The 27,904-nt window shown below is 47.1% G+C and overlaps 1 protein-coding gene across 7 annotated transcripts in view; it reads right to left on the minus strand.

Annotated features, from left to right (window-relative positions):
* Positions 1-27,904, minus strand: part of LOC119973902 (tubulin monoglycylase TTLL3-like) — a 92,477-nt gene that overhangs the window by 9,846 nt on the left and 54,727 nt on the right. For all 7 annotated transcript variants that reach the window (XR_005462418.1, XM_038812503.1, XM_038812505.1 and 4 more), the window contains 5 exons: positions 14,701-14,826; positions 9,177-9,366; positions 4,030-4,178; positions 1,938-2,181; positions 6-441 (listed from right to left, as the gene is read on the minus strand). Coding sequence is in view for 6 of the 7 variants with exons in the window: in XM_038812503.1 (XP_038668431.1) it covers positions 6-441; positions 1,938-2,181; positions 4,030-4,178; positions 9,177-9,366; positions 14,701-14,826 (1,145 nt within the window). In the remaining variant the exon portion in view is untranslated. The remainder of the gene's footprint in view (positions 1-5; positions 442-1,937; positions 2,182-4,029; positions 4,179-9,176; positions 9,367-14,700; positions 14,827-27,904) is intronic.

Here is a 27,904-nt window from a genome sequence, read left to right on the forward strand (position 1 = left end):
ATTACCTGTTTATACAGAAGCTCAAATCCTCCTGTGTCACAGGTCTTCTCATTCTTTCGGTCGACAACAACTTTTATTGTGTCCTCTTGAACGTTGCTGCACAATGTGGCTGTCACAGGTGTTGAGGCCGACATTGTGGGGCTACAATTAATTTCAATCAGCCAAGGTTTGAAGTCCTCTCCTAATAGGAAATCGGCACCATACAACTCAAAACTGTTCTTGCGAGGTTTCACAATGTCCTGCATTACCTGCATGGTATTCACAATTGCCTTCTTCATGCCAGGGGAGATGATATCCTCCCAGATGTTTTCAAAGCCATTTGTGTTCAGATATTCTTTGAACTGTGAACTTGACCACATGTTGTCTCTCGGAACCAATGGGTGACGGTGGGAGGAGGTCACAAAGTGTTTTTGGATTGAGTTATTACACAAGTGAATTGCTCTAAAAGACACAAAGAGAAAGAAATGTGCCAGCTGCAAAATGATGGACTACTATTATCTTTAAATGTGTGCATTTACATGGAGTGTTTCAATTTTACCAGAACTGTGCAAAATAAAGCATTGCTTTGCATTATGAGAGAAAATATTTGTAAGATATGCCTGATTTACAGCCTGATGTGGAATATGTTAAGGCAAAAATTCCATAACTGACCATAAGAATTAAGCATAATACTAAACTAATGTGGCATAATACTAAATTAAGCATAGTACTAAACAGTACAGTAAATCTGCAAGATACGTGTTGCACACATTTACATTGACAGACAGCAAAGTGTAATTCCATGATATTGGCCCCTGATGCCATCATTGTACTTGATTTTCACATATACACTGGAACCTGTGATTAGTTGCCATTTCCAACTTTAAATTGCAAGTCAGTCATATTTGAGTGAAAAGGTGAGGGAAAGTTCCATACTCCATTTTAAGTCCCTCTTCCTGCCTGTTTTCCATCAGATGGGGCTGAGAAGGGGTAACAAAGTTAGAATTAAGTGCAGAGTTTCAGAGATGTGAGCCGGTATTCTCCAAAATCTTGGCCAAGTGTTGACTCCGGCGTAAACACTGGAGTGGTGTATGCCGGCGTCAACAGGCTTCCTGGCCCAGCAATACACTGCTGTTCAGGGGCCTAGCTGGAGAGCTGCACGCTGCTCCGGCGCCGAAAGGCGGCCCTGCACTGACGGCGTGGGTCCGCGCACGCGCAACGACCGTCTCCGTGCCAACCCTCGCGCAACATGGCGGAGCCCTAAAGGGGCCCGGCACGGAAGAACATAGACCCCCCCCCCTGGAATGAGCGCGCCCACCGATTGGTAGCCCCTGATCGCGGTCCTGGTCATTGTGGAGGCCCCCTCCCGAAGTCGGATCCCTCCAACCCCATCAGGACGGCCCCTGGAGCCAGAACACCGACGTCCCACCTGGTGGGACCAAATGTAAACCACGCTGGCGGGACTCGGTGGGCACTCGGCCGGTTGAGCGCAGAGAATCGCCGGGGGGCCGATTTCAACGACCGGCACCGTGTCGACGGCGCGCATGCGACTGGCGGGTCTGCGTTGAATTGCGGAAGCGCGTCTCGCCGATTTCCGGCGTGAATGGCTATTCTCCGCCTCCGTGCTGGACGCGAGTCCGGCGCGGAGGGTCGGAGAATCCTGGCCCTTTCTATAATACTCATAGAAAGATTTCCTTGGAAAATGCCTTGCTGTTATCCTGAAAGGCAATTATTGATAAATCTGTATAACTTGTATGTCAGGCTGGTACAACTACTGGTTATTGTGTTGAACTTTGCCAGAAGGACAAGAATATTACATCCCTTGCATCCCAACTTGCTTAACAGCCCAATGTTCCCAACCCTTTGATGGCACTCCGAGTGCATATTTCCCTCACTTATAACGCTGCAGTGAATTACCATTCAAAACGCTTTGCCTGTGATGTTGTGGTGATACATACGTGTCCAGATTGTCCAATGAGAATGCTTGAGTTGAGAAGCGCAGGTAACAGTCCTTATAATACCAGATCGTCACAGGGTTCCAGTCTGTCACTAGAAACCACTGCCGCATATCAAATTTTGTCCCATAAATAAGTAGCGGGTGTTCAATGTATTTCTGCACCACCCACTTGCCATCTGTGATGAGAGTTGTCTGGCCGTAAACGAGCTTCACGATCTGCTCCAATCGGTTCATGCAGATGATTCCTGCAGAGATAGACAATTAAAACTCTTTCCTCCTCACTAAAACTACATTTCAGGCAAATTGTTGGTATGTTGTGTGGGGAATGAACAAAGCATACACTGAGGATTCTACTGATAATATAGACTTGCTACCCTCCAATAAATAAAATCAAAGAATCACACAATAATACAGCATAGATGGAGGTCCTTTATCTGATGGTGCCTCTGTTACAAATTTGGCAGAACGATCTAAATAATCCTCTTTCTTATAGTCCTGTAATTTTATTTCTTTCAGGTATTTAATTAATTATTTTCTGAAAGTTATGTTGAATCTGCTTCTGGCACCTTTTAAGCCTGGTGCTTAAGGCTGACAGGCGATCAGTTTCCCAACCTGGCTGGCTGTCATTGGGAAACAGCATAAAAAATGTTAATCTACATGCACCCCATCTCCAAGTTAGTATCCAAACTAATCTTTCAGCTGAACTCTAACCAATGTTTTATAAAGGTTTAGCATAATTTGCTCACTTTTGTACTCGATGACTTTATAAAGCCAAGGGTTATATGTGTTTAAACAGCCTTCTTAACTTAGCCGTCATCACAGATCTCTCTGTTCCTGCATCCACTTTAAAATTATACCTTATAAAATTATCTTCTTATACTTCCTGCATTAATTTATAATTTCTCGTTCTCTGAATTAAATTTCATCTGCCATGTCTGCCCATTCCATCTTACCATTCTGCCAATGTCCTCACAAGTGTATTCCTATCCTAATTGTTTACTACATTATCCAGTTTTGTGCCATCTGCAAATTTTGAAATGATGCACTGTGTATCCACCTCCAGGTCATGAATTTACATAAAAATACCAAACCCTGGGGAACACAACTTTTTACTTCCCTCTGTTCTGAAAAATAAACATCCTTCAAAATAAGGATTCACTGAAGGACAGATCAGTAACGTTAATCATCCATTATATAAGGGTATCACTGAAGATACAAAATGTACTCAATGTACTAGGGAAATACAAGAGGATGTGTACCATAGAGTTGAACCTTCCTTAAGGGACACCCTGTGCAGTGCATGACACACAACCTCTTCGTTTGACATGGTTTTAAATTGCTTTGACAAAGGCAAATTTTTAAAAAAAATAGTGAAAAATTCCTTTGCTCAGCGGTGGTATGGTAAATCATTTTCTAACTCAGTGCCAGGTAACTCACTCTATTTTAATTGAATCTGTCACCTTTATTCCTTCCAGTTGAACAGGATATGGCCGGAAACAAGACAATTATTGGGTGCTCACTTCCTAGATTATTAGCACACGGTTTTACAGCAGCAGGAAAGATGCATTGAAATTTTTATTTTAAATTTAGAGTATCCAATTTCTTTCTAAATTAAGGGGCAATTTAGCATGGCCAATCCACCTACCCTGTACATCTTTTGGGTTGTGAGGGTGCGACCCACGCAGACACGGTGAGAATGTCAAACTCCACATGGACAGTGGCCCGGGGCCGGGAACAAATCTGGCGCGTGAGGCAGCAGTGCTTACCACTGCGCCACCATGCCATCCTAAGATGCATTGAAAATGCACATGCTAAGAAAAAGCCTAAAGGATAACCAGATGTATCGGCAATGTAAACTGCTCCCTGTAAATGGAAAAGATAAGTGTGTATCAGTACGTTAATCCTCCCATACAAGGACCATAAAAAGAGCATATTGGCAATAGAGATTCTTTCCAATACATGGGATGTGGCGTGCAAGTTATTTATGCTTTCTCTCCTCTTATAACATAAGGGATTCCAGACTAGATTTTATAGCTTTGTTTCAAGCTATCAAGCTTAAAAGTCACTTTGAATTTCTGATTTTATTCTCGTACCTCTACCGCGAGACTGGGCTCCAGGTTTCACAATCCAGATGTTACGCATTCCTTCCATCTTCAGCTGTGTATTTACCTCCTGTAGCTGCTTCAGCGTATTTTCACAAACAGCAGCGTAGACCTTCCAGTTCTGAATTGTTGCTCCCTCACTGAGAGAAAGACAAATGACAGTGCAATACAAAAGTACAAAATACAGCTTCCAGAACCAATTCAGGCAGACTTTCACTGGGGCAGGTGCACTACAGCATTTTATGACTAAGAATATCCTCGAAGCAAACAGGAAAAGACAAATCATATTGTGATGACATATTATTTTCAGAAAACTCTATTGCCTAGTTATTAGTAATTGGAACGGAACATTGGAATTCCATGCTTGGTTCAAAACATCTGTTACGTTGGAGAAAGTTTGTTTTATCTCACTTAATAATTGATGTATGGAAATGACTTGGACGACTTCTTAACGCTCTTCTTCCTGAAGCATCTATTATTAAGATCATTAACATTACCTCCTGCACTAGCTCAATCTTTTCCCTGAGCCCACAATTTTTAGCTTCCTTTGTTCTCCTTTTCTCCTGCGACCTGCATGCTTTTGAAGCTCATTTGACATTATCTTACAACTAATTATATGATTACCTTGATTTCTTCACATTTTTCAAATGATAATGTCATGAACTCTTTGATTGGCCCTTTTCCCCAAATTCCTTGCTGCAAATTTAGAGGCAAGAAAGATGTTTAGAGGGAGGCAGGAAGGCATTGGAGGCTGTGGCAGTTTAGTTGTCAGGAAGTTTGGATGAATGGGTTTCCCTCGGATCCGAAGGGAATTTAATGTGCAGGACTTGATTAGCATGTGTGGAATCTGTTAACAGGATTCCTCAAAAGCTCAGTGGATTCCTCAAAGGATCACTCATGCTCCTCCAGAACTAATGCAGGAAAGGCACTTAATTATTCATTCCAGTAATCCTCACCTACCTTCAGCTGCTGGGCTCTCCAGGGGCCATGAAACCCATACAGCCCAAATTGAACATAGAAAAGAAATCTGTTGGGAGACGAGAGACCCTCCCTGAGAGGAGGTTGGGACAGCTGCAGCCACCCCCAGTACTCCCTCCCCAGCATTCCCAACTTATTTTCATTCTTTTATGGGATGTGGGTGTCGCTCGCTAGGCCAGCATTTATTGCCCTTACCTAATTGCTCTTGAGAAGGTGGCGGTGAGCTGCCTTCTTGAACTGCTGCAGCTGATGTGTAAGTGCACCCACAGTGCTGTTCGGGTGGGAGTTCCAGGAGTTTGACCCAGTGATGGATTGGTAATTTAGTTCCAAGTCAGGATGGTATGTGCCTTGGAGGAGAACTTGCTGCTGCTGGCGTTCCCATGCATTTGCAGCTTTGGCCTTCTAGGTGGTGGAGGTCTAGGTGGAGGTCACCGGTTTGAAAGGTGCTGCCAAAGCGTCTTAGTGAGTTGCTGCACTGTTGTCACTGTGGTGGAAGGAGTGAATGGTCAATGGGGTGTCAATCAAATGGGCTGCCGTGTCATTGATAGCATTGAGCTTCTTGAGTGTTGTTGGGGTTGCACTCTTCCAGGAAAATGTGCCATCACACTCCTGACTTGCGCCAGAACACTATTCAGGACGTCCTATGCTGCTCTCCAATCACTATATGTTGATGTACCATTTGTCAATGTACTCTGTAAATTTTTTCTAATTGTCGACTATGTACGTACTGTGGACGTTCCCTTGGCCACAGAAAAATACTTTTCATTGTACTTCGGTACATATGACAAAATATCAATCAATCAAATCTGGGCAGGTTTTGGGGAGTCAGGAGGTGAGTTACTCTCTGCAGAACTCCCAGCCTCTGACCTGCTCTTGTAGTAAAAGTGTTCAGTTTCTGGTCAGTGGTAACCACTGGGATGTTGACAGTGTGGAATTAGTAATGTTAATGCTACTGAATGCCACGGGGAGATGGTCAGATTCTCTGATTCTCTCTTGTTGGATCTGCCTGTTAAAACCATGCGGGGTGAATTTGAGATGAGTTAAGTTTGTCTTTGAAGGTTTAAGTTTTTAAAAGTTTCAAAGACAAATTTGAACTTCTCACCCAATCCAAACCCACCTTAAAGGGTTAGAATTATCCTGTATTGACATATAGCTGATGCTGTGGACCTGTGCATCTCCAAGCAGCATTTAGTGATTGTGTGTTTTAGTAGATCCATATGTACAAGCTGAGGGCAATTTCCATGAGTATGTGCCTGCTCAAAATATCTAATTTTAATTTACCATCCCGCCCATAGTGGCAGAAAGATAGGGTGGGGTGGGGCGTGGAATTGCGTGGTGAGGCCTACTGCTGCCTCACTAGAGCTGCCAACCGTGTTTAAAAGTATACCTGGAAGCTTCATCCTATGACTTACCCCCACATTTCAGCATTAGTTTACCAACAAACCCATCCTTGTGATGGAAGTTATTGCTAAACGGGCAGCCAGTTAAGATTCAAAACTTGAACTGAGAAGATTTCATTCATCTTCACTGAAAATGAAGATGGTTTTCCCAAACGTGGCCAAATAACCTGTGCATGTTAATTATCTGCTGGATTTAGCTCTAATAATTAAACAATACTGGATGTTTTTTGAGAACAAAGCGATGTCTCAGAGTTCAGGAAAAGTAGGTAATTGGGAACCAAGGAGTAACTTCATGTAATACTACGTCTGTATAGTCATCAGTGTAATTAAGTGTTGTAGTGCATTATAGTGCTTCTTGTCATGCGATTTTTCTTTTACGTTAATAAATATGCTTTATCAAATGATCGCATAATGACTGAACTATTACCCCCTGGTTTGTATATCTTTTCTCACAGTATACCAAATTGAAAATATTCACCATTAAATATTCCAAGTTATCCTTCTGGGTCTTGGGGTTCCGTCACATTTAACATCAATGGGGTTCTTCAGAGACTCCAGACATATCCCCAGCCTCAATGATGGAGGAGCCCAAAATATCAGTGCAAAATATGAGGCTAAAGCATGTGCAACAACCTTCAGCCATAAGTGTCAAGTGGATGACCCATCTTGGTCTCCACCACCTAAGGTCCCCAACACCACAGATGCCAGTCTTCAGCCAATTCAATTCACTCCATGTGATATCAAGAAATGGCTCAAGGCATTGAACACTGCAAAGGCTCTGGGCCCTGACAACATTCCAGGATAGCACCGCAGACTTGTGATCCAGATATAGCTGCACCCTTAGTTCGCCGAGGCCAATCAGCTCCTGACCTGATTACAACCTTGGTGCAAACATGGACAAAAGAGTTGAATTCCAGAGGTGATGTGAGAGTGCACTTGGCATCAAAACAGCATTTGATAAAGTACGGTATCAAGGGACACCAGCAAAACTGCAATCAATTGGAATCGGGTCATACCTCGCACAAAGGAAGATGGTTTAAGTTGTTGAAGGTCAATCATTTCCGTCTCAAGACATCGCTGCCGGAGTTCGTCGGGTTAATGTCTGAGGCCCAACCACCTTCAGCTACTTCATCAATTACCTTGTCTCCATCATAAGGTCAGGGTGGGGATGATTAGCACAATATTCAAAAGTATTCGTAACTCTTGAAATACTGAAGCAGTCCATGCTCATGAACAAGACCTGGATAACATTCAGCCTTGGGCTGATAAGTGAGCAAATGGTCTCCAACTTCGACAATCATTTCATGTAAATGTGTGGAGGGTATTCTGGCAGCTGCCATGATTCCATCATCTTAAGGAAATCACAGGTGCTGCAGCTCCATGACATCTGAGAAACTCCATGGAAGGACTGTTAGGGGACAATGAATATCTCCTGAAGCGATGGTTCTGACATCTCTGTGTGGCCCTGCCATGGAGACATTGGGGGGGGGGGGGTGCGGGATTCTCTGATTCTGAGGCTAAGTGTTGACACCGTTGTAAAGCCGTCGTGTTTCACAGCGGCATCAACGTGGTCTCAGGATCAGCAATTCTGGCCCCTACAGGGGGCCAGCATGGCACTGGAGCGACCCACGTCACTCCAACTGCTGATCCCGGCATCAGCTGACCGCCACGTGGCCAACGCGTGCATGTGCAGTGGCTCCCTTCTCTGCGCCGGCCCTGAGCAATATGGCATAGGGCTACAGGAGCTGGTGTGGAAGAAAGGAGGCCCCCAGTCTGAGAGGCCGGCCCGCCGATCGGTGGGACCTGATCGCAGGCCAGGCTACAGCGGAGGCCCCTCCCCCGCACAGGTCCTGGATCCTTCCACGCCGAGGTCCCGCCGGCTAAGCGCAAGTTAGAACGGCGCCGGCGGGACTCGGGTTTTTTGGTACGGTGCTTGGCCCATCCCGGGCAGAGAATTGCCGGAGGGGTTGGCGCCTCGCCGATCGCGTGCGGAGAATCGCGTCCCCGAGTCAGGGCGGCGTGGCGCGATTCACGACGGTTACGCCGATTGCCTGGCCCCGGGCTGAGAGAATCCCACCCACTAGCTCCAGAACCAATGTCATCCCACCACAAAATTGTTATCTTTTGAGCAGTAAGAGCAGGAATTAAAATGACTCATTATCAATTTGTAAGTGGATCATGCCGTTTTGTAATAGGGATTATAGGGAAGGCATATTAAGATTATGTAGACTGGATCACCCTCTCAGTAATGTGCTACCTTGGGATGCTATGCTTAGATCTAACCCTCTACACAACAGGAATGATGAACAGGAATGATGAAAGGTAGTCATTTTGTGTCTGTGCTCTTAGATCAAACCTTCTATAATAGAGTATGGATTGATACTTTCGAATTTCATGCCTGGATCAATTAGCCTACTTAATAAGGCTGGTGCACTGCGGTAGAATGGTTGAATCAAAGTTACATGTATCAAGAATATATGGGTGTTATCAACAGTATACCATACTGAGATTCAATACTTGGATTAAATTATCTAGGCTCAAGAGATAAGTTTGCTATATTGCAATGCTGTGTTGCCAATGTGTTTTGCGAACTGCATTCTGATAGAAGCAACAGAGACTTTCAAAGTCAATATGAAATCCTTAGAAATAGCATCTGTATTAAAAAATTGTTTTTTTTTAGACGTGGGACAGAATGTTTTTAGACGTGGGACAGAATGTATCAGGCATAATTTATCTGCCGGATGAATCAATAATACTTACTGAATGACCTTGTAGTACTGCTGGATGGTTTCTTCCCAGCATCTTTCTGTTACTGCTGGTGGTGTATCGAGACTCACATCAATATCCTTGTGGTCCATGGCATTTAAATACTCCTCACAGGCACGGAGTGCTGTCTCGACCAGTTGAACTGGAACAACACCGCCCTTCTTTTGAGTGTGTCTGTGAAAAGCTAAGAAAAAGACAAACGTGTCTTCTGTGTGTCACTCGCTAAGTATATCCATAGTTAAAAACAAAATTGAAAATCATTTCATTTTTCCCCTTTTGTACTGTCAGTTTCTCTACCTTCTTCCCTCTGGAAGGCATTTGATAAATGATAAATAACCTTTATTGTCACAAGTAGGCTTACATTGACACTGCAATGAAGTTACTGTGAAAAGCCCCTAGTTGTTCTGATACACAGAGGGAGAACTCTACTGGAAACAATTCTACAGGCACCGATGCCCTATGATGCACAATTGAAGTAGCCATTCTTATGTGACTTATGCAATCAGTGTTATTCGGCTGTGGCAGGCATCACAACTCAGCTCTATCCTCTGCTTACCGAAAATCCTTCTGCGTGAACTTCAAGCAGAGAATCAGTGGCTAGCAATCAGAAGCGAGACACTTGACTGATGTTTCTTCCTAATCCAGAGAAACTGATATTTATTTTTTGTCTTGTCTGACATTAGTTAACTCAGTACATAACAGGATTTAAAAGAAAAACATTCACAGATATGAGCAGCATTGGCAAGGCCAAGAGTTATTGCCCTTTTCTATATGCCCTTGAGAAGGTGGGGAGCTTCAGTCTGCAGATGAAGCTTCTCCACAGTGCTGCTGAGGAATTTCAGCATTTTGACACAGAAGCAATAAGCGAATAGCGATATATATCCAAATCAGGATGGTGTGAGACTTGGAAGGGAACTTGAAGCTACTGTTGTATCTGGTCAACAGAGACCTCCAGGATATTGATGGTAGGGTAATGCCATTGAATGTGAAGGATTGGTGGTTAGACTTTCTCTTGTTGGAAATGGCCATTGCTTGGCATTAGAACGGTGCAAATATTACTTGCCACTTATTAACCCAAACCTGAACGTTGGCCAAATCTTGCCGCTTGCAGGTATGGGGTGCTTCATTATCTGCGGAATTGTAAATGGAACTGAATGTTGTGCAACCATGGAGTGAATATCTCTACTTATGACCTGATAATGAAAAGGACATTTATGAAGCAGATAAAGGTTAATAGGTCTCAGAAACTGCCATGAGGAATTCCTGCAGCAATGTGCTGGTGTTGAGGTGATTGGCCTCCAAAAAGCACAATATCTTCCTTTGTGCTATTTGTAACTTCAGCAGGTGGAGGGTTTCTCGTCCAATTCAATTTACCTCAGTTTTACAAGGGCCTTTTGGTGCCACACTCAGACAAATGCTGCCTTGATGGTAGGGCAGGCACTATCCATTTCACTTCTGGAATTCAGTTCATTTCTCCATATTTGAATCTTTGAGGCCTAGAGCCAAGTGGTCCTGACAGAATCCAAATTGAGCACTACTGAGCAGGTTAATGCTGAGTGAGTGAGTCATTTCCCAGGGGGCATAGATTTCAGCTGACTGGTAAAAGGAATAGGGAGACATGAGGAAAAACATTTGAAATACGCTGCCCAAATTGGTGGTTGAGGCTGAAATGTTCAACTCATTTTAAAAGTACCTTGATCTGCACTGGACATGGAACCTGCAAGGCTACTGACAAGGTGCTGGAAGGTGGGATTAAAATTTTCATTCTTCATTCTTTTTCTCTTTTTTTTTGGCTGGCGCAAACAATTGACTGAATGGCCTCTTTCTGTGTCTTAACTTGTCGATGGTTCTAAGTGTGGATAGTGCTGTCAATGGCATATTTCATCTCTTGGCTGATGATTCCGAAAAGATCTATGGGATCAGATTGGATTTGTCCTCCTTTTTCTCAACATGACCTACATGGGCAATTTGTCAGGTAGATGCCAGTGTTGTAGCTGTATCGGAACTGCTAGGCTACAGGTACGACTAATTCTGGAGCAAAGGTCTTCAGCACTATATGTTATTGGGAACCATAGCCTTTTCTGCATTAAGTGTGCCATGTTGTGATATTGCATGATGTTAACTAAATTAACTGAAGCCTGGCAGCTGTGCCAATGGGAACCTCAGGAGGAGACAGAGATAGACTTTCCACTCAGTAATTCTAGTTGAAAAGTGTTGCAAATTTTTCAGCCTCGTCTTTGCATTGACTGAGGGACTCTGTCATCATTGAACATGGGGTTGTTCATGGCGCCTCCTCCTCCTGTTAGTTGTTTCACCACTGCCCATGACTGGATCTGGCAAGAAATTAAAGTCCTACCTGATTCTTTTGGTTGTGGGATTGCTAAGCTGCCTGCAGCATGCTGCGTCTGCCATTTAACATGAATATACTCCTCCGTTGCAGCTTCCCCAGGTTGGCACCTCGATTTCAAATATTCTTGGGTGTTCCAGAGCATGGTCCTCTGGGTAACTAGTCCAGTGACATTACCATTGCACCACCATCTCCCCAAATTTGACATAAAGACGAGCTTCCGACCAACACATCCATACCATCACTAGAACCATATACCTTTACTAATGTTGCTGAATTCCACCCTTGCCACTGCTTATCTGCTGAAACCCTCACCTAATCCATTGTTTCCTTGATTATTCCAATGCACTCCTGGCTGGCCTTCCATGTTCAGACCTCTGTAAATTTAAATAATTCAGAACTCTGCTGCCGATGTTTTGATTTGCATCAAGTCCCGCTAACTGTGTTTATACTGAATCCTCATCAAGCAATGCCTGGATTTAAAAATTCTCATTCTTGTTTTCAAATACCTCCATGGCCTTGTCCCTGAGATCTCCTTCAGTCCGATAATCCCACATACCCAAACCAGATCTGTGCCCTGCCAATTCTGGCCTCTTGAGCACTGTCCACTTTTGTTACTCTATTTTTGGCAGCCGTGCCTTTAGCTGCCTATGCCCTAAGCTCTGGAATTCCTCCTTTATGGGCAGGCTTTAACCCAGGGGTTTCAGAATTGCCACTGTCATGGTCAAAGGGCTGGTTTAGCTCACCAGGCTAAATCGCTGGCTTTTAAAGCAGGCCAGCAGCACGGTTCAATTCCCGTACCAGCCTCCCAGGACAGGCGCCGGAATGTGGCGACTAGGGGCTTTTCACAGTAACTTCATTGAAGCCTACTCGTGACAATAAGCAATTTTCATTTTCACTTCATTTCAAATGGGGGTCAGGACCGCACATTGTCTCCAACGTGTCCAGAGGGAAGCCTATCAGTGATGTACCATCAATTGAACGCGAGACGAGTTGCTGTACAAAAGTATGGCTTTAATCAGCTAGATGTTAGCCCTGCGGTCGATTACAGTATAAGGACGACCACCGGGAGTACTGGGTATTGGGGTTAACTCAGCCTCTCGACCAATCGGGGAGCTGTCACATGACTGGTCTCAACCAATCGGTTTAGAGGCACATGACCGACCAGGGCCAATGGTAAGCCGGTGTTCTGCACCAATGGTAGGCAGCTATGCTAATCATACCACCACACTCAGTAGGGCCAACACTGGATGTAGCAGGCTGTTTTTTTGGACGTGAGAGAGAGCGCGAGCAGCCCAAGATGAAAGCACCCTCTCTTCTTTATCTTCAAATTAAAAATTACTTCACCAGTCTAGCCACCATTTTGCAGGGGAACCCCTTTTACAGGGTGGTCTGCAGCTACAGCTGAAACTTGGCAAGCTGGGAGGGTCTATTGGCCTGCCTCGAGTGCTGGCTCCTGGTTAAATCCCAGGATACCCATTCCAGGCAACTGATGCCTCCGGGACCTAGCCTCGTGACACCAGTTAGAGATCCAGTAAATCTAAAAGAGATTCCTCTAACAATGAGACAGATGAATTGATAGATGAGCACTCATTTCAATCGTCTATGAAATGCTTTCACTCATTTTGGATTGGATTACAACCAAAATAATAATCTTTATTATTGTCACAAGTAGGCTTACACTAACCCTGCAATGACGTTACTGTGAAAATCCCCGAGTCGCCACACTATGGCGCCTGTTTGGGTACACTGAGGGATAATTCAAAATGTCCAAATTACCTAACACGCCTTTCGGGACTTGTGGGAGGCACCCGGAGGAAACCCACGCAGACACGGAGAGAACGTGCCAACTCTGCATAATGACCCAAGCAGGAATTGAATCTGGGACCCTGGCACTGTGAAGCAACAGTGCTAACCACTGTGTTACCGTGCCGCCTCATATAATCCTTTTTTAAGAGATAGGCTCAGGCTCATGATATATTCACATCCAAAAGGTCATAAATTATTTGGTCCATCCAGTCCTTGCCAATATAATTTTAAAAGGTAAGTAATGATGCTGATAGATCATATTATAAAACTCCATGACTAAATCAATGTACAATGGAAAAATAAGCAAATAAGTGAAGGATATACTCAGCAAGGCAATCCCACACATGTGTAACAATAAGAATCCTTGCATAACAAATCCCAGTAGTTGCAAAACTTAAATGCAACATGCATTTTTTTTAATGTGCAGAAACTATATTGCCATTTGCTAAATTGAGTTTGTTGGTATTCATAATGCCACTGGGACCCATCGTGCCACATCACACCTTCATCTGGACTTCTTGAGCACCTTGCTACGTGTACCTCTTCAGAAATTATGCATACAATTGAAAAGATGTGCCAAATTAAAATTATTTATTTCTGGTATGCACTGCATTTACAGCTGAACATGGGCTCAGTTATTTCACATTAAATAATCGAAATGATGGAATACTGATGACAGTTAATAGGCAGTCGTCAGGCTCCAGTGACATCTGTTCAGATAAATCATTGCTGGAAAATCATTTGTCACTTTTTTCACCCAAATGAGAATTAACCAGCTCTGGGCTAGATATTGCACAGGTTAGATACAGGGTAAAAACGCATCTGCACTGCTTCCCAAAATGTAACTTAGCTCTACTGTTCTGTGCTGTACTGTTCTATTCTATTCTATTCTATTCTACTCTTGGAAGTGCATCCTGTAATGGTCTGACATTTTAGTTTTCCACTTAGGAGCCTCTTATAAGGAGTTTTAATATTTCTGCTTATTTTGGCTTTATACAGTGGACTCAGCCCAGAGGGACTGGATTGAAACTGCACAAATGCATTTTATTTAAGACCATTATGGTCATCAAAGTGGAGAATATTAGAAAGCATGGAACTGAAATAATCATTAAACTTGATTCTTCTAACACACCATTCATTGTTTTGTATGTATTTCTCTCCTGTGAAATTAAGTAGTATAAGAGCCTACGTCTGCAATTTTGTATCACTGTGAACTCCAGGCTCCCTTTTCCCCTCCGTCTCATATCACAGTAAACTTAGGAATTTCATGTCTCTAGTTCCTGTGTCGTCATGAATCTAACGAGGCCCTTTACTCTGCAATATTTGGCAACAGTGAAAATTGGGAGTCCCTTTCTCTACTACCTTCCATCACAGAAGATCTTGATGTCCTTTCTCTCCAATCATGCCCTTTATGAGCCATGTCACTCTTCTTCTTTAGTTCCACCACCCACTTCAGAATGCTTCGGGCTGCTGTCATTCTGAAATCCTCTGAAGGTAATGAAGGATAATGATTAAAGTAGCCCATTTTTGAGTAGGAACAATTCAACAAGAACAATGAATATTAACACTCACTTTGGTAAAACTTTATAATGCACATCAATCACTGGGACTTCAGCCCGCTATCGCTGTCAGAGAGAATAGTGATGCAGGTGAAAAATCTGGAGAGATCTAATTTCCTGATTTTAGCCGTCCCTTGCTGGTGACACCCACAAAGGCTGAGAACCACATTTTAACGGATTTAAATAAATTTTAATATGACAAGACAGCCTCCCCGCTGCATGATCCCCCTCACTAAATATTCATACCATGCTGACATGATGGGTTTACAACAGATTTTTAAAAACGGGATCCAGTTGAGTGGATCCCCCGGGCCGCAGAGGTAAGTATAGTCCCCGAGGGGGAGGGATATCTCCAGACAGTGCCTGGCACAGCGCTAACCAGGCAGTGCCAACCTGTACCAGGGGGCAGTGTCCGAGGGCAGTGCCAGGGTGAGTACCCAAGGGAGCTCCATGGGGAGGGAGAGTGGGCAGTGAGGAGGAATTTGCAGGTACATTATTTGTGTCCTCCTTTGTGAAGACAGAACCAATGTATGTAGTTAGTTGGTCAGCCATTTATTTTCCGCATTATAAATTCACCTGTTTCTGACTGTAAGAGACTTACATTAGTCTTCACCCATTTTTTCCTCTTCTCATACCTACATAAGCTTTTACCATTTTTATGTTCCCTGCAAGCTTACTCTCGGACTCTATTTTCTCCTCTTTAATCAATTCCTTTGTGCTCTTTTGTTGAATTCTAAACTTCTCCCAAACCTCAGGTCTGCTGTTTATTCTGGCCAATTTGACTCCTCTTTCTTGAATCTCATACTATTTCTAATTTCTCTTGTAAGCCATTGTTTGGCCACCTTTCTCATTCTATTTTTGGCTCAATCAGGAATAAGCAATTGTTGCAGCTCAACCATGCGCTCTTTGAATAACTGCCATTGCCTATCCACTGTCATCCCTTTAAGTCACATTCCCCAATCCATCAGAGCCAACTGATGCCTCATACCGTCGTAGTTTCCTTTATTTAGATTCAGGACCATAGTCTCAGAATCAACTATGTCACTCTCCGTCCTGATGAAGAATTCTATCATATTATGGCTGCTCATCTCCAAGAGGTCTCGCACAACCAGATTGCCAATGATTCCTTTCTCATTACACAGTAGCCAATCTAGGATGGTATGTACTCAATCTATTGGTCCAGAAAACCATCCCATAGACACTCCAGGAACTCCTCCCCTATGGTGTTGTTACTAATTTGATTTGCTCAATCTATATGCAGATTAAAGTCATCCATAATTAGAGGTGATCCTTTATCACATGTGTCTCTAATTTCCTATTTAATGCCATTCCCAACATCACCACCACAGTTTGGGGGTCTATATGCAACCCCCACTAATGTATTTTGCCCCTTTGTGTTTCTCAAATCTACCCATACAGATTCCATTTGGTCGGGGATAATATCCTACTTCACAGTTGCGTTAATTTCCTCTTTAAACAGCAATGCAATCCCACTGCCTTTTCCGTTTTGTCTGTCCTTCCTAAATACTGAATACCCCTGGATGTTCAATTCCCATCCCTGGTTACCCTGCAGCCATGTCTCCGTAATCCCAACTATATTATACCCATTTACATCTATTTGTGTGATTAATTCATCCACTTTATTGCAAATGCTTTGCACATTAAGACACAAAACCTTAAGGTTTGTCTTTTTAACATCCCCATTATTTTTCATTGTGGCCCTGTTTGATTCTGGCCCTTGATTTCTCTGCCTATTACTTTTCTTATTCCCCTTTCTGTATTCATTTGATATATCCAGCTATTTCTGCTCTGACTAGCATGTGGCACTGGTAGTAATCCTGAGTTCACTACCTTCAGGTCGTGCTGTTCAACTTACTTCCTAACTCCCTATATTCTGCTTTTAAGACCACATCCCTTTTTTTTTTAACCGATGTTGTTGGTACCAATGTGTACTACGATCACTGCTGTTCACCTTCACTCTCCAGAATGTTCTGTACTCACTCTGAGACATCCTTGACCCTTTCATCAGGGAGGCATCCTGTAGTCATGTTTGCAGTCACAGAAATGCCTATCTATTCTCCTTAAAATTGAATCTACTACAACTATTGCATTCACAAACGTATTACTCCTTCCCTGTGCAGCAGAACCGACCATGGTGCAACGAATCTGGCTGTTGCTGAATTCTCCTGCGAGGCCGTTCCCCCCAACAGTATCCAAGGCGATTTATCTGTTTTGCTAGGGAATAGCCACAGGTGATTCCTGCACTGTCTGCCTAGTCCTCTTGCTCTGCCTGATGGTCACCCATTCCCTTTCTGCCTGTGGAGTCTGAGCCTGTCGTATGATCACCTCTCTATACATGCTATTCGCCAAACTCTCTGCATTGTGATGCTCCAGAGTGTCCCCAGCCACTGCTCAAGCTCCAAAACCAGGGCTTCCAGGAGCTGCAGCTGCACACATGCTGGCCCCGTAAATGTTCCTGGCTTTCCATGTAGAGCAGGAGGAGCACACCACAGCTTTGGGCTTTCCTGCCATGATTTACCCCTTTAAATTAAACCTTTTGGAAGATACTTAAAATCAAATAATATCAATTACTCTAGCGCCCTTCTTCCCAGGTCCTTGTTATTACGGAATGTAGCCCTTACACAAAAGATAGGCCTTAGAAACTATAAGCGATAAAAGTGGTAAATACTTAACGACCATATTCACCCATAATCACCCAATCGGCTGCTTTCATTTGCCCCCCCATCACTTTTGATTCCTGATGTCACCTCAAGAGCTCAAAACTCCAAGCTCGTTCATCCTCCTGGCTCTGCTCTTAGTCTCGTTCTGTCTCACACTCTTTTATCCTCCCAGCTCCACTCTAAATCTCGTTCATTCTCGTGCTCTTTTATCCTCCCGGCTCCACTCTTTTATCTCCCCGGCCATGCATTAAAAGCATTGCCTGACCTGGGCACTGGACCCCAGCCTGGCCATTGTCCGGCCCAGCAGCCCACAGTGTTTAGCTCTGAGTCCTACCTCCCCTCTCTCTCCCTCATCAACCACAACGCCAGTTTCACAATTCTTAAAAGCATAAGTGAACCATGCTATCGGGATCTCGGCCCATCAGAGGCGAGAATTGCAGAGGCCGAGAGAATACCGGGCCAGGCCCGCTAATGACATGCAGTGTTTACTCTACTTACGTTACGGATTGCATTGACGACACTGTTGAGTGACGAATTGCGATTTGGAATCAAATAGGCACCCGCCGCGATTTCTGTGTCGGAATATATTCTCTGCCTAAGGTGTCAGCCAACGGAGAATCCCACCCATGGTTTTTGTGGCTCAAGAAATCACTGAAGTAATTTTAACTTTTGCTACTCTCAGCTGATAAAAGATTGTTCATAGCTAACGACTGGTGTGTAAGGAACGTATACAGTTGCTGGGAACCATAATATGTTGAGTTGCATGCAGAGCTCAGAAATGTGATTAGATACTTGAATATGGCATGATTTATAAGTTGATTCCAATTGGATAGTAGTAGTGTCCTGTTTTCTAAGAATTATACAAAATCCATATTATAAGTGAGGTGGGGCAGCACGGTGATGCAGTGGCTAGCACGGCTGCTTCATGACACTGAGGTCCCAGGTTCGATCTCGACTCCTGGTCACCGCCCATGTGGCGTTTTCTCCCCGTGTCCGAGTGGGTCTCACCCCGCAATCCAAAAAAGATGTGCAGGGTAGGTGAATTGGCCACCCGAAATTGCCCCTCTAATTTTTTTTTTTAAAGTGTGCGGAGCAGGCTTTAAAGCGGAGAATCTTTGTGCTTACATGCAGAATGGATTATTATGGAATATTTATTGGGTAGTGAGTTTTGTTTATCATATTCTGAGTGTCCTTCTGTCATGCAACATTGTGCAGCAATCATACAAAATATTTACAGGAAAAAATACATTTTTGATTTATATTTAATAATACTGTCAATGAGTTGGAGGCAGTAATTCAATTGTTTCAGATAATGGCCGGAATTCTCTGCCCATTTGCTAGCCGCATGAATCTCTGGTCCCATGGGCAGTGCCCACTCGCCTGTGGTTTCATGGTAGTGTGGGGTGGCTTCAATGGGAATTCCCATTGACAGGGCGGGAACAGAGAATCCCGCCACCAGTGAACGGCACGCTGACTCCCCCTGCCGAGAAACACTGAGAGGCCGGAGAATCCTGCCCCATGCATTAGACACACTTGGTATTCATTGTATATAATACTACCAGAACTCCTCAACTAGATTAGTGGCCTGCTGTTCACTGGCAAGAGATCCAGGGCGCGATTCTCCGCATCCGCGGAAAATCGCGAAGTCGGCCGTTGCGACGGCCCGACACGGCCCATTTCCCGACGTATTCACGTCCGGGAAATGGGCTAGGAACGGGGCCGCGTCAGTCACGTGCGCGATGACGCCAGAACGCGACGACGACACTAACACGCCCACATGACGCCGCCCGACGCCGTAAAAAGGCGCGGGCGAGCACAGAAACTAGGCCAGGATGTCGGAGCTCAGGAGAGCAGCCCCGCGATTCGTGGAGGATGACGTGGAGACGCTGCTTTAATCAATCGAGCAGAGAAGGGGCATCATCTGCCTGCGTAGAGGGCATCGCCACCCTGCCAGCGCGGTGCGCCAGGCCTGGCGTGAGGTGGCTGCTGCCGTCAGTGCTGTGGGGCAGACCCCTCGCTCTGCAGACCAATGTCGGAAAAAGATGCACAACCTCACCAGGGCTGCCAGAATAAGTGCCAAGAGGGTGCCCCCGGGTCACAACCATCCCTCCCCCCTTTACTTAATCACCCACCTCCCCCCCCCCCCCCCCCGGCACGGGGGGTGGAGGGGGATTGGGGCAGAGTGAGTTGCGGGTGGTTCACAAAGTAGTCACAGACCCAGCACTCTGGCCCCCGTGGAGAGATGCAATGGTCTTATTACAACTTGACCCCCCAAACTGTGCCAGTATCTGAACGGACTGCTGATACCTGCCGTATTGTAATGATCTACCTATGCCCCCTCCCCCAACAGGACAAGACCGCTCACAACACTCGTAAGTGGAACAAGACTGGAGGGGGTTTGCCCATCCTGCACCCCCTTACCACGTTTGAGCAGAGGGCACTGGACCTTGTTGGGTTATTTGCCACCTGGAAGAACGCGCAATGCGAGGTTGGCGGAACTGCAACAAGTGAGACAACACAGCATGACAAACAACCCCCCCCCCCTCCCCCATCCTCTGTCCCTTCACACACTGCCCACTGGAACACCTCCCCCATCCTCTGTCCCTTCAGACACCCTGCCCACTGGGACCGTCCAGCGCCCGGCCGAGCGAGTCTAAATAACCCGTTTCATTCTCTTCCCTAGGACGTGATGCCGAACGACCAGGGCCGTCTGCCTCCAGGCGGACACAGGCATCTGCCCCCACCTCACCCACGGCCGCACGACAGAGGGTGCCCGATCAGCGGGGAGTCCCATCCTCCCCAACCGAATCTGTGGAGCAGGACGCCGAGAGAGCGAGAGAGAGAAATGGCCCGTGAACGCCCTGCGGCCTCTCAGTGAGCCGATGACATAGAGGTGACGTCCACCCAAGACGACCTCGAGCTTGCGGCACGGCTATCTCCCACACCATCCACCATCCCAGAGACACTCACCCCGATTGGCCTATTTAGTGATGAGGCTCCTGGGTCACAGTCTGGGTCGCACATCACAGCTGAGCAGGTACAGCAGGTGGAGGTCGGAGCAGCCGAGGGCCCGGACTGGCGGAGAGCAGGCCAGGCCCAGCATCCAGCTGGCTCCCAGACGTTTTCCGAGTTCCTGGAGTTTCACCCGCACAGCCGATGCATCAAGAAACCCAGGGACACAATGACGGGATGAGGGCTGTCTTCCAGACTCTGCAGACGCTGTTAGAGGAGTCGAACCGCGTCCACGAGCAGGGAGTGGTGCCGCTCATGGCAGCAACCCAGGCCGACACCGCACGGGTGGCATCCGCGGTGGAGGCAATGGGTCAGGTTATGCAAGGCGTTGGGCTTAATGTGCACGCGTCATCCTCGGCCCTGGACAGGGTTGCCCTCTCACAGGCAGCAATGCGCCAGAGCCAACACGACATTGCCGGCGCGCTGCGGGCCTTGGCCGAGTCTCAGCAGGTCATGGCCCAGTCGCAGCACGCCTTGGCACAGTCACAGCAGTCGATGGCACAGTCCCAGCAGTCAGTTGCGGAGAGCATCAACCGCCTGACACATGTGCTGGATGGCGTCGTGCACTCACAGGTTGAGATCGCACAGTCCCTGGCGGGAATGTCTAACTCCCTGGACTCCGTCTCTGCAAACCTTCGGATCCTGGTGGATGCCATTGCAGGCCTCCAGGACTGGCAGCACCAGGTGTCGGTGGCGCGATGGGGCACCTCCCCGCTCGCACCTCTGTCCCAAAGTGAGGCCCGGGGGCCACCGGGCTCCCCGAGGGAGGAGGAGGTTTCGGGGCCCGTCCCATTATCTCCATCATGGGACGTCCCGGAATTCTCGGCCTCCCCCCGTCCCAACCATGGTGCATCGGGTGGGTAGCAGGCAGAGCAGGGTGGCACAACGTCACCCGAGACGCTCGCAGAGCAGCCTGGCCCATCAAGGCCGGGTCGCCCCAGGAAACGCTTGCCGAAGGAGAAACTAGTCGAAGGGGGCGATTCGCAGCAGTCCTCCTCCACTCCTGCTGTATCATCTGGGGAATCACTTAGACGTAGTGGTAGGGCCCGTAAGGCAACAAAGAGAGACACTGAGTAAATTGGCACGGGTGAAGGACACAGTTTAGTTGTAGGGGCTAGGACACCTGTAAATTATTGTTAACATTAAACGCACTGTTCCACCTTACTTGTAATACCGTGTGATTGTTCCACAGCCACAGGAATCGTGATGGTGACCGAGTGTCGCTGGGGTTGACGAGTGGTGAAACTTCGGTGCCGGGTGTGCAGTCCCTGCCCCACCCCCCACCCCCTCCCACTGCTACCCCACGCGGGCACGTGATGGAGTGTCCGTGACGAATTCAGCGGCCACCAAGGTGGATGGTTCAGCTATTGCCATGGGTCAGACTCTCTCTAATGATTCTGAGCTCACAGCTCATTGCAGAGCGGGCTGTCATCATTCCACATGGCACTGATCACACCCGCTGACACAGCCATCAATGTTGTGCCATTCCGTCTGCACCCAGTGATAAGCGTCATGTCGAAGTGGAGCAGTGTACACTGAGGGGGGGGGGGGGGGGGGGGGGGGGGGGGGGGGGATTGTGGTGGTGGCAGTTGTGTGTTGACCCTCTGCACGACTAGCGATGCAGGTGGTGCTTTGGTGTTCAGCGGGGACGTCGCATGTGACGCGTGAACCGTGCTGCCACCAAGGCGTTGCGTGCCCACCGTCCTCGCCGGGTCCATCGTGCCGCCTCCTGGACATCACCAGCACCTGGGTCGTGTCTGCGTGCTGCGCCCGCCACTCCGCCAGCCTCCTCCTCCTCTGTGCTGGCACCACTGCCACTGCCTTCTCCCTCCGCCTCCTGCAGCAGGTCATCTCCCCTCTGCATTGCGATGTTGTGCAGCGCACAGCAGACCACAACAATGCGAGCGACCCTGTCGGGCTGGTACTGCAGGGCCCCTCCGGAGCGGTCCAGGCACCTGAATCTCATCTTCAGGAGGCCAAGGCAGCGCTCCACCACACCCCTGGTTGCTGCATGGGCCTCGTTGTATCGGGTTTCCGCATTGGTCTGAGGCCTCCGTATAGGCGTCATCAGCCAAGACCTCAGCGGATAACCCCTGTCGCCTAGCAACCAGCCCCTCAGCCGGGGGGGACGTCCCTCAAACATCGCAGGGATGTACGACTGCGCCAGTATGTAGGAGTCATGCACACTCCCTGGGAACCTTGCACAGACGTTCATGAACGTCATGTGGGGGTCGCATACCACCTGGATATTCATGGAGTATGTCATCCCTCCTGTTTGTGAACACCTCCCTGTCCCCTGCAGGCGGGCGCATGGGGACGTGAACACAATCGATTGCCCCCTGCACCATCGGTATCCCGGCCATGCTGGCAAATCCACGAGCTCGTGAGTCTTGAGTTGCTCGGTCCTCGGGAAAGGTGATGTAGCGGTCCGCGAAGGCATAGAGGGCGTCGGTCACATCCCGGATGCACCTGTGGACCGATGACTGGGAGATCCCGGAGAGGTCCCCGCTCGGAGACTGGAAGGAGCCGGTAGCATAGAAGTTAAGAGCGACCGTCACCTTGATGGCAACCGGGATCGCGTGTCCTCCCCCCGTTCCACGTGGGGCGAGGTGCGCCACGAGGTGACATATATGTATCACCGTCCGCCTACTCAGCCGGAGTCTCCACCTGCAGGTGATGTCCGTCATTGTTAGGAAAGAGATCCGGACACGGTACACCCTCGGCCTTGGTCGTCGCCTCTGGTGCCGTGGCTGCACCCTCACTCTCTCCTCCTCCCCTCCTCCTCCTCTCCCCCATGCTGCTCGACGACTGGCAACTCCTCGGCCCTTCCCTCTGCTGCTGCAGCTGGCCCTGCATCCACTGCGGGTTGTGGCTGTGGATGCTGCTGCATTTCCAAATGCAGTGCAACGGCCCCAACCACTGCGCAGAACATAGCCGTTCTGTTCGCAGACATTGTGCTAACCTACAGAAGGGTGGTGGGGGCAGAGAAACGGGACATGTTAGACGGAGGTTAGTCGACACCTCGGCAGCCGCCTGCCACGGGATACCTGTGTGTCCCGGTGGCCTGGTCGCGCTGCTGGCACGCGGGCAGCCTAACCCCTGGTCACTTTCTGCATCCAACGGGCAGTTAACTACGTCCTCTTCACCGGTACGTCAGTGGCCTGTGTCCGTAAGCCACAGGGCAACCAGCGGCCGTGTCCTCGTGACCGGCACGCCATGGCATGGTGGCAGACATTTTGTAACCGGGGTTGGACGAGTCACTCGCTCACTCTCTCCCTACCCCCCCACTCCCACTCTCTCCCCCACTCCGTCTCCCCCACTCCCCCCTCCGTCTTCCCCACTCCCACCCCGCTCTGAACCCCCTCCCGTTCTCGGGGATGTCTTCCCCGTTGTGGCCAGACTCCAGCAGTGCGCTGAGCGGTGCGCTCACCTACTCGAAGCTCTCGTCAGCCAGCACGACTCGTTGCTAAACTTCAAAAGCAGGTGTGTTGGCCGGCGTGAAAACATGGCGTGAGGACGTCGGGACTTCAGCCCATCCAGGCCGGAGAATAGCGGGGGGCCAATAAGTCGGGCTTCTGGTCGTGTCGGGGGGTCTTTCGAGGACCTTGCCGGGAATGCCAACGTGTAGTTTGTGCGGGGTTCGGAGAATAGCGGGAGGGCGTTGGACTGGCATCGCCGTGAAAATATGCGCGGCCCGCTATTCTCCGAACCGGCGTGAGTGCGGAGAATCGCGCCCCCAATATTTTCAATGAAAATCTGAGACAGCTGAGCTGTTAATCAGTCATGGGTCATGTATGCCTGTCTGCTCAACCATCACCACAGTCCATAAGAGTCATAGATTTTTACATCAGGGCAAGAGGCACTTCGGCCCATCGTGCCTGTGCTGGCCATCAAGTGCCGATCCATTCTAATCCCATTTTCCAGCATTTGGTCCATCAGCCTTGTATGCTAAGGTGTTTCAAGTGCTCATCAAAATGCTTCTTAAATGTTGAGGGTTCCTGCTTCTACCACCTTTACCACTCTACATTCAAAGCCATCGATCTTGCTGATATGCAAGCTGTCCATTGCAGTCCTGTAACTGTGTTCCTTTCAAGATATTATCGAGAATATACTTTCTTGCGAATGTAATATCAATTTTGACAATTATGAAAGAAATTGACAAAGTCAATCCAAGAAAGTAGTTTAATATGGCAGTGGACCATTTTTGCTTAATGAATATCAGACAAGAGAACAAATGACCAAGAATGACTATTGAAGTAAAAGGTATAAATCTGTTCAGGCAGAAATTCTAGTGTTTCCACATTCCACACAGTATAGCTGATCCAGTTCAGTTTATGGTTAATGGTAACCCTCAGGATGTTGATAGTGGGGAATTCTGCAATGGCAACGATATTGAAAGTCAATGGGGAGATGATTAAATGATGTCTTGTTCGAGATGGTCATTGCCTGTTACTTGTGTGATGTAAATGTGACTTGCCACTTCTCAGCCCAAACCTGAATGTTGCCCAGGTCTTCCTAATAATAATAATTATCTTTTATTGTCGCAAGTACATTCTGCCGCCTATTCGGGTAAGCCGGTACAGGTTGAACCCGCGCTGCTGGCCTTGTTCTGTATTACAAACCAGCTGTATAGCCCACTGAGCAAAACCGGATCTTTTATATATTTGGACATGTACTACTTCTGTATCTGAGGAGTTGCAAATGGTGCTGAACATTTGTGTAATCATCAGAGAATATTCCACTTCTGAATTTATAATGGAGGGAAGGTCATTGAAGGAGCTGAAGATGGTTCAGCCAAGGACACTGCCCTGGGTAACTCTGCAGCTATGTCCTGGGATTGAGATGATTAACCTGTAACAATGACAAACATCGTCCTCTGTGCTAGATATGACTCCAACCAGTGTACGATTCTTCCCCTGATCCCCATCGACTCTGGTTTTGTTAGGGCAACTTGATGCCCCACATGCTGTCTTTCTGTCAAGAGCAGTCACTTTCACCTCACCTCCTGTGCTCAGCTCTTTTATTTATGTTTGGACAAAGGTTGTAATGAGATCAGGAGCTGAGTGGCCCTGGCAGAACCCAGGTTATTGCTGCATAATTACTGCTTGATAGTATTGTCGACGACCCCTTCCATCATTTTGCTGATGACCAAGTGTAAACTGATGGGAAATAATTGGCCCGTTTGGATTTGTCCTGCTTTTTGTGGGCAGGGCATACCTCGGCAATTTTCCAGGGAAGATGTCAATGTTGCAGCTGTACCGCAACAGCTTGGCTAAGGGCATGGCTAGTTCTGGAGCACAAGTCTTCAGTTCTATTGCTTGAGTGTTGTCACAGACCATAACTTTTGCAGTATCCAGCACTGTCTGTTGTTTCTTGATATCATGTGGTGCGAATCAAATTGGCTGAGGACAGGCAACTGTGATGCTCGGGAACTGAGGAGGATGCCAAAAAGATTCATCCACTTGGAAATTCTGACTAAAGATGATTTTTAAAAAATTCCCTTATGGGATGTGGGCGCCGCTGGCTGGACCAGAATTTATCACTAGGCCCATCGCTAATTGCCTTGAGAAGATGGTGGTGAACTATCTTCTTAAAACGCTGCGGTCCCTGAGGTGTAGGTACACACACAGTGATGTGAGGTAGGGAGCTCCAGGATTTTCCCAGCAACAATAAAGGAACGGTGATATATTTTCAAGTCTGGATGGTGAATGACTTGCAGTGGGACCTCCAGGTGATGGCGTTCCTAGGTATCTGCTGCTCATCCTTCTAGATGGTAGTGGTTGTGAGTTTGGAAGTTGCTGCCTAAGGAACCTTGGTGAGTTCCTGCAGTGCATCCTGCAGATGACACACATCTTCATCGTTGCATATGCTTCATGCATATTACATACGATTGCATATGCTTCAGCTTTGTCTTTTGCACCAACTGTGCACCCCCACCATTGATGATGGGGTATTTGTGGAGCCTCCTCCTCCAGTTACTTATTAGACTGTCTACCGTTAACGACTGGATGTGGCAGGACAGTAGAGTTTAGATCTGATCCGTTTGATGTAGGATCACTTAGATCAGTCTCTTGCATACTGACTATGCTGTTTGGCATGCAAGTAATTATGTGTTGTAGCTTCAACAGGTTGAACCTCATTTTTAGGTATGCCTTGTGCTGCTCCTAGCATGATCAGTTTTGAGCTGCTAGATCGGTCTGAACTTTATCACATTTAGCAAGGGTAACGTGAAGATAGGACTTCCTCGTCACATGGACTGTGTGGTGGTCACTCCTACAGATATCATCATGGACAGGTAAGTTGGTGAGGTCGAAGTAATGTAGGCACTTCCCTCTTGTTGGTTCCGTCACCACCTACTGCAGATCCAGTCTAGCAGCGATGCTCTTCAGGATTCAATCAAAATAGTAAGTACGGGTGCTACTAAGCTATTCCTGGCCATGAACATTAAAGTATCCTACGCAGAGTACATTCTGTGCCCTTGCCATCTTCAGTGCTTCTTCCAAGTGATGTTCAACAAGGAGGAGTACTGCTTCAACAGTTAGGGGACTGGCAGTAGGTGGTTACCAGCAGGAGGTTTCTTTGACCATGTTTGACCTGATGCCATGAAACCTTCTAGGGTCCGGAGGCAATGTTGAGGACTCCCAAGCCAACACCTTCTCAATTGTAAACAGCTGTGTTGCTGGTGGGTTTGGTATGCCAGTGGGACCTGTCCAGGGATGATGACAGCAATGTTGGAGACATTGTTAAGTATCAATATGCGAGTAAGATTATGTCAGGTTGTGTTAGACTAGTCTGGGACAGCTCGCCCAATCTGGCACAAGCCCCACATGTTAGTAAAGAGAACTTTGCAGGGATTTTCATGGATGGGTGTGCCGTTGCCATTTCTGATACCTCTGTCGATGCCAGGTGGTCTGTCCGGTTTCACTCTTTACTGACTTTTGATAGCATTTTGCAGAACTGAATTGCTTGCTAGACCATTTTTAAGTAAAAGGTTTAAGAGTGAACCACATTGCTGTGGGTTTGAAGTCACGGCAGGTTTCCTTCCCTAAAGTGAGCCAGATAGGTTTTTACAACGTGCGACAATGGTCACCAATACTGATAGGAGCCTTTAATTCCAGATTATTAATTGAATTAAAATTTGTTCGGCTGCCAATGGTGGGATTTGATGCCGTGTCCACAGAGCATTATCCTGGGCTTCTGGATTACTACTCCAGTGACATTACCCCTGAGCCATCACATCCCCCTCCTGTGTTCCTAAAAGTCATCTGTCAATATTATACTTTTGGAATATTTCACATGGAAGACAGTAGACTT

The sequence above is a fragment of the Scyliorhinus canicula genome, chromosome 11 (genome assembly GCF_902713615.1).
Source record: "Scyliorhinus canicula chromosome 11, sScyCan1.1, whole genome shotgun sequence".
NCBI lineage: Eukaryota > Metazoa > Chordata > Chondrichthyes > Carcharhiniformes > Scyliorhinidae > Scyliorhinus > Scyliorhinus canicula.